The following is a 17,062-nucleotide window of genomic DNA, read 5'->3' on the forward strand; positions in this document are numbered from 1 at the left end:
CAAAGATCTAAGAAAGCACAGGACGGAATCATGCAGTGAAATCAGTATTTAAAATCATGTACCATGTTAGAATAGAAGTGTTCGATAATAAAATATGTATCTCAGTAATTACCTCCCTTGTTATTTGCCAAAAATCCCACACACTTAGGGCTGCTTCTTCAAAAACTCGCGCGACAGGGGTCATTTTTGTTTGTTATCGGCCAACTTGTGTACCGACAACTCGAAGAACTCTGTCCCTGTCATAGCAACAAGGCATGAAATCAGCTTTACCAACAATGCCTTGCCATGAACGTTCCATGACGCAAAGGGCCTGTTCTGAATTAACTCCCTTATTACCCGACAACGACTATGACCTAACGCGGGAATAGTTTTTGAGGCGAGAAATTATGCAAAATGGATCCTCGCCTATTACAGAATGCTGTATGTAGATTATGTCACAACGGTGACAAATATTTTCTAGGTAACATAATGTAGTAAAACATGATATCAGTCTTTTGAGAGTGGAAAAAAAAGTGTGAGATCGTAAATGAAGTGGACGGTTTCAGCTTAAGAGTTCGCCGAATTTGCATTGTGGCATTTGACAAATCCTGTGTGACGACTTTTATCAACGCCCAAAGGAATTCTTCAAGTATTACAAAACTATTCTGCAAAACTACAAAGTAAAAGATGTCTGAAGGATAAACATTACTGCAACATGTACATTTACATGATTACATAGCTATGTTCGTATTATGTATATCTATTCCTACAGTAAGTAAATAACGAAATTTATAAATTCGGGAATTACATTGAATTAAATTAAATTAAACAGCTCTGGCTGCGAAGGCAAGTCAACATCCTCGTATCTGTCGTCCACAGAAGTGACACTTGACTCTTCCGGTAGTATTACGGATTCCGGGCAAGTCAGATTGGATACTCCTAGTTTTTGTTGTACAGATTGACCAGTAACGTCTTCGTAAGCTGGCCTCGTGACACAGGATCGTTTTTCCTCCATTTTAAAGCTGACATCTTCACTTTCATATTCCCTCCGACGATTTCGTCTCCTGGAATTCAATGTGTATCTAGTCAAGCAATATTGGCACAATATCTGAATAAGAAACGTTTACAAACTCACATGTCCTCGTGGTGCAAACTAAACAATCTTACGCTGACAACATGTACAAATATTTAGATCTGAGATCTTTTTCTGTCTTATCGACTGTAACTACAAAGAGATCGTCTGTGGAATGGCTCGCAAACCCTATACATGATTTTACAATGGACTGCAAAATGAGTTACACATTGCAGAGAAATGCTAAGGCGATTGTGACTTTTCTGACTTGCAATCGCGATAACATGCCAGATTTTACTGGTGCATAATGTTGGTTTAAATAAATGGAAAACAGCAGCAGCAACATGCAAAACAGCTTTTTGAGACCTGAAATCGCACAACCGTGTTGAAAACTACTGACTAGCAACCAAGTATTTCTGCTTAATGTTGATTTGGCGGATATGGTAAATATTTATATAAAGGGCCCAGTCGATTGTAAGCTTTCAGTTGAAGTCACGATGTTCATTGAATACAACCCTCTCGTGTAAGAGCGTGCCGATTGTAAGTTAGGGTAAGGATCGTGATCCCAAGTGGCGCGTACACACTTTGCGATCTGATCAAAAGCGGCCGACCTGCATTGCGATTTAATCAAAAATGGCGCACCTACAATGCGATTTGATCAAAAGCAGCGTATCTGCATTGCGATTTAATCAAAAGCGGTGTACCTACATTGCGAAATGATCAAAAATGGCGTACCTACAGTGCGATTTAATTAAGAGCAGCATTCCTGCATTGCGATTTGATCAAAAGCGGCGTACGCGTTTTGTGACACAAAACGAATAATTTAAAAGCGTAATTTCACATGACTTGTTGAAGTTGACAACTCCCAGTGTCTGAACTCGGCGTATGAAATATAAATATTCTCTTAACAAATCAATTCAACAAATCGCAAAGAGTGAACGTGGCTATATTTAGTTAAAATTAGGCGTTAGGCGTAAGACCCCTTTTTGCAAACTGCTACAGCATCCCATCGCACAAGTAATAGAGAACAGTGTTGCTCACCTTAAAACAACAACAACGAGGATGATGATATTCAGAAGAAACATCCCACAAACTGTCAGACCAATCGCCAACGCCGAGGAATCTGTGGCTGTATGAGTCGAACAAAGCAAAGGACAACAGCACAGTATAGAAGAGCGTCCTGGTGAATGGTAAACTATCGTATTCAAAGTCATCATTAGACTTGTAGGACCTGGGTTTTATTGAGTGCTGAGGCTAGTGACAAGAGATCGGTTTCACCTTCTACGCCTCACTGTTTGCCAGCTGTCAGACTGTCGTCCTGGCTCTGGTGTTCCTCTCAGTGCTGTAGTCTTTTATTTTGGGGCAAAGAGCGTTCATTGCAATAAAAATTTTGGTACGTAAAACTTGATGCTACATGGACGAACATCGAAGATCTGTTGTATATAAATATATATAATAAAAACTGTAAATAATAGTCTTTTTTGGTTTCATGTAAATGTAACCAAAATTTGATGACAACACAGCATTTTGAGTCATTCTATGTCAGCGACGTCTAATAAATTGCATTTATCGCCAGCTAATATCTCACTAATTTTATTTAAACCATGTATAATGTTAGTGACAGTATAAGTTGTATGATAAATGTAATGATAACACAGTATGCTGCGTAATTGTACACCGGTGACGTCTAATATGTTGCAGTTAACATCACAGCATATTGTTTTAACCTGATTCAGCTTAAGCCATTGTGTTAGTGGCGTCTAAGTTGTTGGTATTGATGCAAGTACATAAACACTTAGAACAAAACCCCGAGTGGAGGTAAATTCAAAGTTGGTCGAAATTCACTGCTTACATTTGTAAACTATCCCACTGTCGTCGCTGTTCAGTTTTTCAAGACCGTGTATAAAGCCCTGTATTTATGTATGCAGGAAACTAGAACTCCCGGGAATAATCACCTTCCAGCGTGAAGGAAACTAGACACTTTGTGGGTAATTACCTTCCAGCGTGGAGGAAACTAGACACTCCCAAGAATAATCACATTCCAGCGTGGAGGAAACTAGACACTCCCGAGGATAATCGCCTTCCAGCGTGGAGGAAACTAGACACTCCCGATGATAATCACCTTTTAGCGTGGAGGAAACTAGACACTCCCGAGGATAATCACTTTCCAGCGTGGAGGAAACTAGACACTCCCCAGGATAGTCACTTTCCAGCGAGGAGGAAACTAGACACTCCCGAGGATAGTTTCCATCGCCAGATACCCCTGAAGCGTTCTAACGACGACCCAGAATAAATTGAATACCGGTATGGCGATCTCAATGTTTCAGGGCTGAGCGCCTGATATAAAAGAAAATATGAGACTGCAGCATAGAGAGTCAAACCAGAGGAGCGACGACAGTGTGATAGTTAGTAAACGGTTATGAGAAATCAAAAATTAAGGGCCCTCTGGCTATAAATTTGATACACATAATCAAAGTCACCAGTAAAATCCTGGGTCCTCTGTTCTACCAAAAATAAACAAAGTCAGTCCTTTGACAAACCGGTGTGCATCAAATGCACAAAACTTATGAGGGAAAATCTTTCACTGCTCTAGTGGCGTGAGACCGTTTGTCAAATATCACAATGTCGTCAAAACCCTTCATTTCGGTTTTATAGGTTAAGTCTTTCATTACATTGTTCACTTCCATTTTTAATATATCTTTCAATCACAGGAAAAGTCCTTAGCTCTCAGCAACTTGATCTTTATTATACGTGTAAACCCCCTGTTTCGCTCCTGTTGTAAACCTGCTCCTGTTGTACAGTATAACAAGATTTACAAGACAGAGAGTAAAACCAGAGCAGCAATGGAAGTGCGAAAATTGGTACGCACACGTGAAAATACACACATAGAATGTATTACGAGAGTGCAATTATTAGGTATTATAAGGTGGAAAATCATCAATTCATCTTTGTATCTGTTTAGCATATGGAAATAGTCACGTTTTCGCCAAAACTCGGCAAAAAGTTAACAATTCTGTGAGAACAGCTGGTTTATAAATAAAATAGTTACTCTGTAGTCTAAATGTATAGTTTTGTCCATCTTTTGTCTTATATGTACTTACCCAGGATGCACCTGACCTCTTCGCCGTCTATTTGTCTGTATCCCTGCCCACATGCGCACGTGTAGTTACCGTCTGTGTTTGTACAAACAGAGTTGTTTCCACATACGCCTGGATATTCGGTACACTCGTCGATATCTGTATGTAACATAAAAAACATACAGTCGATATCTCTATGTAACATAAGACAAACATACAGTCGATATCTGTATGTAACATAAGAAAAACATCCAGTCGATATCTGTATGTAACATAACAAAAACATACAGTCGATATCTGTATGTAACATAAAAAAGATACAGTCGATATCTTTATGCAACATAAAACACATACAGTCGATATCTGTATGTAACATAAGAAAAACATCCAGTCGATATCTGTATGTAACATAAAAAAACATACAGTCGATATCTGTATGTAACATAAAAAAGATACAGTCGATATCTATATGTAACCTAAAACACATACAGTCGATATCTCGATGTAGCATAAGAAAAACATACAGTCGATATCTCTATGTAACTTGAGAAAAACATACAGTCGATATCTGTATGTAACATAAAAAACATACAGTCGATATCTGTATGTAACATAAAAAACATACAGTCGATATCTGTATGTAACATAAAAAACATACAGTCGATATCTGTATGTAGCATAAACAAAACATACAGAATATCATTAATCCACCTAGATACATCATCCATAAAATATGTTTTTCCTATCTAAATGCGCATGTATAATTTTGACCGCAACTCAGTTTATGTCTTACATATATATATATATATATATATATATATATATATATATATATATATATATATATATATATATATCTTTCCGTTGGAACAAACCTGTGGTGGGGTTAGTAAAAGTAGTTAGAAAGGCTAATTTACTGTACTGTTGTAAAACTTCTAGTGAGAACCCGTGTTAACGACATTGTTGTTGAGATTTTACAATTCTGGTAGTATGCGTGTCACTTGACAGAACTTAAGATTCAAATATGCCGGTACTTAGAAAATGAGCATCACGTGGAGCTTTCCTAGGTTCTGACAATAACGTAGGACTTCTAAAGTGTTCAAAGTCTTACATACTACACACTGCATGTGACGTTTTCTTTCGCATCACTGAGGACACGATTAGTTTGTCAGGACACGAGAAAGCGAAAATCGGCGCATTGGACAGGCTCTCCTTTTTCTACCCTGAACTTATCTGAGTCATCAGATAACTCTTACCAGCTAAGCCAACTTAAATGCAAATACACCGTATTATTGACTGCTTGAGCAAAGGCTGAAGTGCCTCATAACTTCCCGAATGACATTGTATGCACCGGCTGATCAAGATCCGCGTAAGATGCTCTCATATACCATCAAAATAGCCGAAGGACCAAAAAAAAATATTTGTCAGTTCCTGACACACAGAGAAAACACTAGAGCCTATTTAAACCTTTAGCATTCTATAAACAAATCCTTGATTTCTTTACATTTAGCCTGAAGGAATAATGCAAGCATATCAATCTGACATTGAACGTTCTCGCATTGCATGTAGCCTATCTTCCAGCAGTGGCCACACCGTTACGAAGCTGAAAGACATCGTCAACGAAAACCTGTAATGTCAGCGAAAGCTTGTAATGTCAGCAAAAGCCTGTAATGTTAATATTACAACGTTAATCCCTATCATGCTACATGTACCACCACTGTTTATTTTTGCAAACAAAATAACCACAGAGTCATCGTGCTTCCACCATAACAGTAACATACACAAGAGTCTCTCTGATTCCACTACATTAATAACGAATAGCACAGACATTATGGCATCGGGGTATTTCAGTCTCATGACGACGCTGGACTCTCCCTGGTTCCACTATAGGAATAAAACAAACCTGATTATACTAAGGGCTCCATGGTGCCTTCCTGCTTCCGTTACTGGAATAACACAAAACAGGTAAGAATACAGACTTCCTGTTTGGACTACAAGAATAACACAAACCAGGTAACACTGGAATCTTTCTGCTTCCATTACAGGAATAACACAAAACAACACAAAAGTAACACTGTAGGCTTCCTGCTTTCACTACAAGAACAGCACAAACATCATGACACCGATGGCTTGCTTGACATCTGGGCAGTGGCATTGTAACTTAAAAACCTCATAAGATAAATGCGTGGTCAAACAGGGGAGAGTCGAACCTTTGACTCCATTGCTCACGGGCCGATTGACTGCCGACAGAGCGACACTTGACATGACTGAGTCAGCCTGGTTCCCTCGAAACATGACGTAAAGTTTGACTCACCTAGACATTGTGCCGTGGCTGACCGTCTTGCTCCATCTGAGCAATCACACACATTTCTGCTAGCGCCCAACACGTTTCTCATTAAACATGTGGTGTTGGCAGGACAAACATCATCTCCAGACCCACATGTTCCTGATATACAACAGCAGCAAAAAAATGCAAAGACAATGCAGTAGTAAAAATACTTGTCTAAACAAAGGTCTGCGGTAATTCGCATAATATAAAAGAGTACATCATGGGCAGTGCAACCAGGGCTGAGACGACAGTGTGATAAATGGCAAATGATCACATATAACCGGTGAAACCCGGCCTCTTGTCAATTCACCTTGGTTAGGATTTTATCCTATCTGTTCATGTGAAGACTTAAAATAGGAGCAATTTACAAACCCTAACGTAGCAGAATCAGCAGGGAAAACCTGAATACTGTGACATCTCTGCTCGTGATTGTTCGACAATAATACTGAAACATAATATGATTTCAGATGTATTTCAAGACGAGCCGTTACGCATTACATTCTACACAAATGGAACTATTTGGCAGTACTTGGGATTGGTATAAAATCATGAAGACCACAAATAATGTTTTTATTCTCGGCAATTTCTGCACACATCTACAGTTTTGGTACTACAATCTTTGTTCTTGGTAATTTCATGACAGATCACCACCATGTTGATCAAGGTTTACTTACGTAAGCAAAATGCTGGAAAGTTTCCTTTTGCGGCCAATAGAATATCAAATCCAGCTTTACAACGACAATATTTTCCCTCCACACATGACGTCCCGTATCCGCAAATCCCGTTGCATTTGTCACTCTCCAGGCCTGTAGGACAGAATTTACTAAAAGTAAAATTATACAAGGAGAGAATCCAGCAAAAGATAGAAATAATTTACGGCATGGAATTCATCCTTCGTTAAAGGCGATTCTCAGAGGTACATGTATCAAGTTTTGCGTCGCTTTGGGAACTGGTCTTGTTATTATTGACGGCTGGTATACGAATGTATGTTTCGACGCATGGGTTGAAGGAACATGATATGTGTATGTATCTATGGTTAAGGTTTTATGTCGTTTCTCTGGTATAAGTACATACTATTATATAGATACATATAGAACAGCTTATTTAAAAGCTTTAATAGATATTTTCTGATTTAGTCTGCAAAAAGAAAAAAACGGTAACAGGTTTGTGTTTAGTCAATCTTTAGTGGTTTTAAATCGATGAGACAAAGAACCTTTTCGACGACGCGTTCAGATTGTTGTCGTTGACAAGTATATGTACCGGATAGTATATGCGGCTGTACGATGATCGTATGGCCCGGCTTCCATAGAGAGGTGTAACGGGAGCAGTATTCTAGAGCTTGTACTAGCAGTAGCAAATTAGAACTTCCCTGTACCTCTGATCGTAGAGAACTGGGCTTCCGACAATAGAGACTTGAATTTCAAATCCATTAAGCCAGTGTTTAATTAGAGTCTGCGAAATCAGTACGTCACTTGAATTGGTATCGATTGGCAATGCGCTAAGACTTTTATGTAACTTACCCAGGATACATGTGTCCGTCAGAATGACCAATGGAATCAGAATCTGTCCCCAGCGTTTTAGGAGCGTATGAGGTTCCATGGTAGTCTGCTGTCAGAATTCCCAGAAATAGGACTCTTTTGTCTCTTTTTTCATAGTAGCATATATATAGTAAGACCCGCATATATACTGTAAGCCATATGTATGTGTATATTAAGCAGTTTATGCACTAGGGACTTAAATGAGTCATCGGCTTTCTGCTCACTGCTGCTTCGAATGTTTAGAATGACGTTGGTTCTTTACTAACTGTGACCTCTTTTCCCATACTTGTTCAGTGTGTTGTTTGGGACGACGTGAATTGGGGAGTTACGTGGGCTGCACGAAGAATACAAACGGATTCTAAAGCTGAAGATTCTCCCGTCTTGCCCATATTATGAGCTAGGTCATTATGATCAACAGGTGTTTTGAATGCTTTTTCACAAAGTATGTATGTCTACCACTATGTTACTGACTGCACGTCGTCCGCGCTCTACTGAATACACCTGTCGTAGTTACCTCTGGTATGAGACAGTAGTTTGGACTTCTTAATAAAGTCAAAAAACGTCAAAAACGATAAGTGGATTAGCGATATCAATATATCTTTTTCGACATCGGTAAATATTTCTTGATACTGGTAAATATTTCTTGATATCGATAATTTTCGACTAAATGTTAATTTGATGCCTCGTGATTTTTATCAGCCCGACGACGGTTTTGGACCTGCAGTTGAAAATGATTCCGTCAGTTAGACAGAATCATTGAAAACAAAAGACAACACAGCATGGATAACACAGCAACAGTAGTGACGACAGTGTGATAGCTGGCAAATTTAAGAATTGTTTATTTATCTGGTTGGTGTTTTACGCCGTACTTAACAATATTTCACCTCTACGATTGCGGCCAGCTATTTAGTGGGAGGAAACCGAACAGGGCCCGGGCGAAACCAACGACCATCTGCAGGTTGGTGGAAGATCTTCCTGCTTCCGGTGGCAAGCAACGCGCAACTGAGATAAATGTTATGTTGTCGACAACTTTTATTCTAGCAGGGTACGCGATTTGAATACTGATTTTATTCACGTCGCCTAAAACATACCTTGCGTTTTTCCAACATCGTTGAAAACTCTCGACTGCTTCTCTAGGCATGATTCCGTCCTATTTTTGTGTTTTATATACTTTCTTAGTTCTTTTGGGGTTTGTCTTCTACGTCGTCTTGGGAATTGGCCTTGCGATTATTGACCTGAAAAATGTCAATTTTGAAGTCAAGTGTGTTGACATGTGTATGTACTCTAACAATAAAATGTTAGTTTCACGTCTACGTGTTTACGAGTTAGCATAGTAAATTTTCAATCAACCACACAACTTGTCCTGGTCAAACTTTCGCCACATCACTTCAGACTTATGTTATGTAAGCGCCACGACAGGTGCAAGGCTTGTCTGATGTCAGCGTTTCCCCTCAGTCATGATTTGTTTGAGGCTGTTCTGGGCTTTACGTTTGGCTTGAGGCCAAGACTTGTGTGTGGATGAGCTTAAACGTTATCCCAGATAAAGGTTGGATTGACTGAATACAATACAAGACTGACAGTTTTACAGTGTAAAACCTTAGCAGCGATGAGAGTGTGATAACTGGCAAATAAGACACGTGACCCGTGAAATCCGACCCCTTGTCAGTTTATAATGTTAACACCCCACATAATTTCGCCACGTCGTTTTCACCCCCTCCACCCCACCCAACGAGAATACCACATATTACAGGATTTCTAAATGTTAAAGACTTTCAGCAATAAAATATTCAGCCCATCAAATAAAGAAATTAATGACATTATGTGGAGAACAGCAACTATACACGGTAGAATTCGTCAATATGCACATAAATAAAAGCTTAGATATAAATGTGTTGATGTTCACTACTAGCCCTATACTCACATACATACCACACGAGCTCCTACAGTCAGCAGCTTTGTGTCATCAACCCGGTCTGTAAGTGTATGTTTATAGCGGAATAATGAGGATATAATTACCTAGCTGAAATTCAAAATTTTTAATTAAGAAAAGAAATTGACGCATATATGGTACATGGACTGCTGTTTGTCACGGTGATGGCCACATAGATATATATGTACACGTCCTGCACGTGTATTCCAGTAGCAGCTGTTAGTGGGATACATATCCCCGCTTGGCTTCATACTAACCGCAACATGCAATTAAACCGTCTCATAACAGAAAGGCATTGCATTTGTCACCGTCATTTCCTCCCACCATAATGCTGGCCGCCGTCGTATAAGTGAAATATTCTTAAGTAAGGCGTAAAACACCAATATATATATATCCAACGTAGCGATTTAATTCAACACGAAGAATATACTGCCGGGTTAAGCAAATTAGACACAAGCGTAAAGCAGAGCACCAGAAACTCTGCACGGTCTGTCCATATTTACTTACAAGAGAATTGTGCTCATTGTAAAACTTAAGAAACCCAAGAGTGAAGGCGTTTGATTGAATAACCCTGACACACTTTATGCATTGAACGTGGACTGGAGTAATGTGAAATTGCTATAAGCACTGTACTTATTCACATTAATATACGTTGAACATGTTTTAACTCAATATTGAAAGTTTTCTTGCTATATTTTCCACTTTACGGCATCCTGTTCAATTTTAACGCTTGGGCATTTTAATGCAGGGGGGTTGGGGTTGTGGTTGTTGAATGCGTTCTTTACCTGCACCGAACGACTTGTTGAAAAGGTGTGGTTTTGTGGAAAGAGAACTCGGCAAGGTTTTACATACCAAACTAAATATATGTATAATCTGGTGGTATATGTATAATTCATGGTTGATAACAAAATTTCGATATTGATTTCGACATCAAGAGTCATTGACTCCGATGTCATAATTATTCAAAAACAAAAACAGTAGAGAGCTGGATATTGGGCAGAGTTAATCATGTTTTGTTTAAGTCATGTTTCGGAGGTTGACACCAGTTACCTTAACTGCTATCGATTTTACTACAAGCCCTGGTTCTAACAGCAAGGTTTGTTATATATATTGCCAGCGCCACGCAATGACCCATGAGCCAATTCCAATGAGGTCGCGGTGAGTTCAAGTCCAGGTCATGCTGTCTCCCCCTCCGGTCGTACGCGGGAAGGTCTGTCATTAACCGTGGCGTATAAGTGAAATATATATATATATATATATATATATATATATATATATATATATATATATATATATATATATATATATATAATTCCAGTCAAATGAATAAAAATTACAAAGTCCCATATAAATCTACTTCACCATTATTTAACGCCGTAGTGAAGAATTGTTTGACTTATACATAACTTCTGTATGACAGTGGTCATGTTTATATGCGAGGTGGACATTGGAGAGCTCTGATAAAACCATCATCTGCCGATAGGATGGAGACCAAACTGGACATAACACAGGAGAGGTGACTAGAAAACGATTAGTTCATTTTATTAAAGGTATTTTGTTCATACTAACTCCACACTAGAGAATGTTTCACTTATGTGATGTCAGTTTTACGAGTGGGGTCACAACGAGGTGCCGGGGGTAAACCATCAATCTGTGACGAGTTGCTAATGAATTTTCCCACGTGTCATGTAAAAATATGCGCGCTGTAATGGTGGTCTGAAAAGAAAGTTAGGCTGTGAAAACAGCTCGGCGAGAATGGGTGATCACTCCCATGCATTACAGTACAAGGCTACCTGAATATTTTAATGTTCTGTGTGCTAGAAATCATGCAGACATGGCTTCAACATCCAGTTGTTTAATGTTGTATTATCACCTTGTTGGACCTCAGTGGATGACTTGGTTAGCGCGCATGCTCAGCGTTATGAACCAGGAGCCTCTCAGGAATGCCGTCGCAGGTAACTGTTCGACATATATACTCATTGTTCGACACCTGTGCTCATTGTTCGACACATGTCAATTGTTCGACACATATGCCCATTGTTCGACACATATGCCCATTGTTCAACACATATGTCCATTGTTCTAAACCTATGGCCATTGCTTATTTGTTCAATCCCGGTGCATGTCCATCCACAGAAACAATTTGTTACTATTTACGCGTCTATCTGAACGGTTAAAATGAAACCCTGACTGAGAAGTTGACACGAGGCAGTATTTCACCAGTCACATGTGACCATTTGTCAGCTGGCACATTGTCGTTGCTGTACTGATTTTACTCTCTGTGTTGTACTTCTTTAATTATATTCTAATCCCCAACACTTAAAATACTTTCATTTCACCTGACAGTCAAAGGCCTACCTGGTGTTATTTGTTTGACACCTATAATGCCTCTCCCGTCACCATATTGCTGTAGCGTAAATCCATAGTCATTCATTTGTTCATTAATGTGCCCATTGTTTTGTTCACCGTTTCGTCTTGTTGCACATTTATCACCCGGGACAATGGAAATCCCTCTCGCCAAAAGTAATCTCATTTCACCTCTTTCACGACAATGCTGGTCGCCGTCGTATAAGTGAAACAATCTTGATTACCGCGTAAGACACCAGTGAAATGAAAAAAAATTATAAATCATTGATTAATTGATTGCGCTCAGTGGAACCCGAGTGCCGAAGTGAACCGTCGACCTTTGGCAAGTTATTGACGAACTTTCGCACGTGTGACATACAAACTGGCACGCCATACTGGTGGAAGACAAACACAAGTGTCACGTACTGCTTATTTTCACTATCGGCCCCGAGACCGGGATTCTCTGTCCAAGACGGACTTTGACTCTGCACTTCGTGTATCTCTTTGTTAACAGTCGCGCACTTTACCGCTACATTTCATTCCTCGGTTGATAATTAAATGGTATGACAGTGAATATTGAAGAGTCCAAATCGCTGCCTGCACTATGCGTTACTAATGGGGGACCCCCGCTCAGAGTTATCTCCCCTGTGGCGCCACTGTTCCATCAGCGATACACATATCCACCGGCATGGCCGAGTGTATCTGTATGTCGGCGACCGTCTGGTGTTAAATGTAACTCTTCTACAGCAATGCCGCAATATTGTTGCGTACCTGGGTGTAAGGGGAACACTGGAGGACATCGATTCCCTCGAGACGCTAACATTAGATTAAAATGGAGGGTTGCTATCAAGCGAATCGACCCGCAAACCCGACAACTATGGGACCCTAAAAAGCTGGACGTGGTCTGCAGAGCGCACTTCAGAGATGAAGATTATCGGCCAGTTTCGTTACTAGGTAGGATTGCTATTTCGTAGAGAGATCTGCATTTTAAAATGGAAATCAGTATTGTTTATTCCCCCTACCGTCAGCTATACCTGGCGGCAGTGTAGACTTGAATGCAGGCCTACCAATTAAAACTGATAGTTATAAATTATTTGTAAATATGGCTTACTAATAATAGAGGTATCAGGTCAAATTGTAATATTAAATAGATCTAGCAGAATTTTTTCAACATGAAATATTCGAAGTTTTAAATATTTCCGGCACTAGTCTTAATGGCTTGCTGTATTAAAATAAATTTTAAAAAAATCTTCTTTGCACTCATTAGAACTAACACGTGAAAACTGTCCATTCAAATTTCAGGTGAAAGGAAAAGACTTCGAGCAAATGCTGTTCCATCAGTTTTTACTTTCTGGCCATCTGACACCAAGCCCAGGAGGAAACTGGAGAGGACGGGCAAAAGTCCAGATGTCCAGATGCAAATGATTGTGGAAGACGTGCCCGATGTGGCGTGTTTTGAATCCGTTGGAAATGAGGAATTGCCAGCCATTGAGACCATCTCAACCTCATCGACAACAGATCAGGGGGTGCAGTGCTCTTTGCCCAGCAATCAAAATAGATTTTCAGTCGATAACTTTGAAAACAATCCCAAAGCAATGTCTTACTACACTGGTTTTTATGATTATCAATATTTCATGTTTTTCTTCAATATTCTTGGCCCGGCAGCTTTTGATTTAAACTACAAATGTTCGCTATTGTCTCCACACGATCAATTGTTTTTAACTTTAATGAAGCTGAGACAGTCAAAAGATGATGTGGAGCTGTCACTTTTGTTCAACGTTAGTGAAACTACTGTTTCCAGAATTGTTTGTACATGGATCAATTTCATTTATTTCCAACTCCAAGAGATAGACATCTGGCCATCCAAATCTGTTGTGGAGGCTACCATGCCAGTTGGTTTCAGGAAAATGTACCCTTCAACGCGTGTTATTCTTGATGCAACGGAGGTACCAATTCAAAAACCTGCGAATGTGAACGCCCAATCAGTGACATATTCCAGCTACAAGAGTAAGAACACTCTCAAAACTATGGTAGGGTGTTCGCCACGTGGATTAGTGACATATGTAAGCGATGCTTACGGTGGTTCAGCCAGTGATCGTCAAATAATAGAGCGATCAGATCTCTTTGATCCAGGAAAGCTTGCGAAGAAGGATAGCATAATGGCTGATCGTGGGATTATGGTGCAAGACCTCTTTGCTAACTATGATGTCACGGTCAACACCCCAACAATGTTGAAAGGAAAGAGTCAACTGGAGCCAGAGGAGGTTGTGAAAGATCGGCGCATCTCCTCTAAACGAGTTCATGTAGAACGGGTTATAGGACTTGGAAAGACTTATAAGATCCTGACACAACCATTATCAGCAAGCAAGGTCCATCTTGGTTCTCGAATTCTTTATGTATGCTTCATGCTTTCAAACTTCAGGAAATCTATAGTAAATCGCCTTGCTTAGACTGTTTTAATGTACAAGTACAGTAAATTGTGAACTTTCTGAATAGACCATTTGCCAATTCACCTTTCCACAGCTGTCAATCATTGTTGTCAACTTTCCAATAAAGAAGCTTCGCCTCGCTTTCATTGTCACCACAAACAATACCACGTGGCATTTTCTACAGGCATAAGGTATAGGACCTTGTGGCAGTGTTTGTGGTTACTAGATTGAGGGGCAGGGCTATTGGTAGTCTGCGGAACCCTCAATTGCTATCTATGGTGTAAGGCCAGGCAGGGACGTTGCATAACAACGCTATAAGTCACAAATCAGGTATTGTTTCAGAGTTATTTAGATTTCAAGTGCAGAGTACAATTTACTGTTGTCAGATTTGTATTTAGTGCCAAAACTGATTGTTGCCAAGGCCGGCTTGCCCGGTGTGGAATGGTTGCTAGCAAGCGATTTCTCTCCCTATAGTTGAAATTGCGGGCCAAGTGCAAAACTGGCAAACGGTCTATTGACAAGATAAAACATGCATTGGTACTTAAGACCACTGACATGAGCTAGTGTACATAAAAACAAAACAAACTGCTTGTATAAAGATATGACAAAAATTTAATATGTAATTTTGTCTCACATGAATGGGTTCATTGGATGAGTCTGCCCTTTCTGACATGATACATAGGAAATAATAAACAACAGAATTGGAAACGGTTTACCTACTTATCATTTGACATAAACGCTCATTGTTAGATGCCTTTTGGCACCTAAACCAGTACTAATATATGTATTTTAATGAAATAAACTGTTAACTTCTTCAGTTGATGAAGGGAATCACATGGATGTTTTGGGGCTATTTTGTTCATCCAGGTGGATTGGACTTTAAAGGCATAGAGAATCGACTGCAGTTGGCTGAAACTCGCTACATGTGCATAGCTAGTAAGGCTGTAGGCGCTCACTCAACGATGGCAATGATTATGTTCAAATTACAGCCATGTGATATTGAATATACATTTGTTATTACCATTACAATCACAAGTTTGATAAAACAATGCTAGGCATAATTTCAATACCTTCTTTTTCATGGCAGCTCTGACCATTCCACTGAAATGAACATCCTTCTGGGTAATATGTACACTGCAGGCATCAATTCTTTGGCTATCCAGCAGTGCTTCACCTTTCTGTATGGCCTTGAGATCACTCATAGCCCTCTTGTCCATGGCCATTCGTATTTCAAAATACGACTCCACAAGGGCCCTTCTGATTTTAGGAAGCTGGATCTTATGAACAGGCATCAGCTGTTTGAATCCACTCACTGGCCAATCGGGGATAGTTGGTTCTGGCAACAACACGGGGACACCTTGAAAGTTATTATTTCTGTCATACGCTTCTAACCTACAAAGTAACCACACAACCATGTTAGCTCGACGGCCTGTGTATAATGTAGGCATAGGCCTTCAGAAAATAAATTAGCTGTACCAACCAGTGAGAAATCTCGGTTTTGAGAGTGATGTCAAGTATCATCCCGGTTTCATAAAGTAAACTCATCCTTACAAATTGCCTAACACACGTTTTACACACGGAATGTATGAAGTCAACAGTAATCACAACAACAACAACACTTTCGCGTGATATAAAAATTTTTTAGATTTAACACGATGACACATAGTCTTAAGCAAAATAAATAAGGAAAGGCAACTTTACCTTTGGATCAAATCTTCTTTACGCCCTGTACTTCGGGCATTCCGCAAAATCAGCTCTTGTTTGAGCTTACTCACGCTCCACATGGAATAGGCCATGCTGCCGGCATGTGCGCGCGTACCTAACCGGATATGAGTATCACTGATGGAACACGTACGCCATCTGGCGCCTATGGATGGAACTAAAAGTGAATGCGCCCCATTGGCTTCGTAACTGTATAGGCCTATGCTCCCATGCGAATACACAAAAGTCTAGATGCAAAGGGGAATACCTCGTCATCACAAAACCGATAATAATTAGAAACTCCATTAACACTTGATCTGATACTATATCTCCCAACGAGCCATCATAAAGTCAGCAATTAATACTAATTATAAGTCGTGTACACTTTATTCTGTGTATTTACTGTAAACAACCAAAGCATGCAACCCTATTGATTTTTTTCTGGAATATTTAGCATGTAATGAGTAACCTATGGTCGCCAATACACGACATTAATCTTTTTCAAGACCAATCTGTGATTAACTAATCTAGTTTAGCCTATTGAACGGGTTTACTCTGCATGGAGAATCACTGTCGTTATATGACACACATGGATGTATTCAAACTAAATGACAAAAACATAGGTTATCATTTGAGTATTCTACAAAGAACATGGACACTC

At 39.6% G+C, this 17,062-nt stretch overlaps 2 protein-coding genes across 2 annotated transcripts; one reads left to right on the plus strand and one right to left on the minus strand.

The window, feature by feature from the left end:
* Window positions 1-404: 404 nt before the first annotated feature.
* Window positions 405-7,166, minus strand: LOC135463189 (multiple epidermal growth factor-like domains protein 6). The gene is made up of 5 exons (XM_064740505.1): window positions 7,132-7,166; window positions 6,443-6,574; window positions 4,153-4,287; window positions 2,093-2,180; window positions 405-1,043 (listed from the first exon to the last, which is right to left on the minus strand). Exons 2-5 carry the CDS (start codon window positions 6,522-6,524, stop codon window positions 794-796), a joined length of 555 nt encoding a protein of 184 aa, XP_064596575.1. The 5' UTR covers window positions 6,525-6,574; window positions 7,132-7,166; the 3' UTR covers window positions 405-793.
* Window positions 7,167-12,891: 5,725 nt separating this feature from the next.
* LOC135462753 (uncharacterized) lies at window positions 12,892-14,818 on the plus strand. The gene is made up of 2 exons (XM_064739995.1): window positions 12,892-13,225; window positions 13,574-14,818. Exons 1-2 carry the CDS (start codon window positions 13,021-13,023, stop codon window positions 14,719-14,721), a joined length of 1,353 nt encoding a protein of 450 aa, XP_064596065.1. The 5' UTR covers window positions 12,892-13,020; the 3' UTR covers window positions 14,722-14,818.
* Window positions 14,819-17,062: the final 2,244 nt, after the last annotated feature.

This window comes from Liolophura sinensis, chromosome 2, assembly GCF_032854445.1.
Source record: "Liolophura sinensis isolate JHLJ2023 chromosome 2, CUHK_Ljap_v2, whole genome shotgun sequence".
In the NCBI taxonomy this organism is placed as follows: Eukaryota; Metazoa; Mollusca; class Polyplacophora; order Chitonida; family Chitonidae; genus Liolophura; species Liolophura sinensis.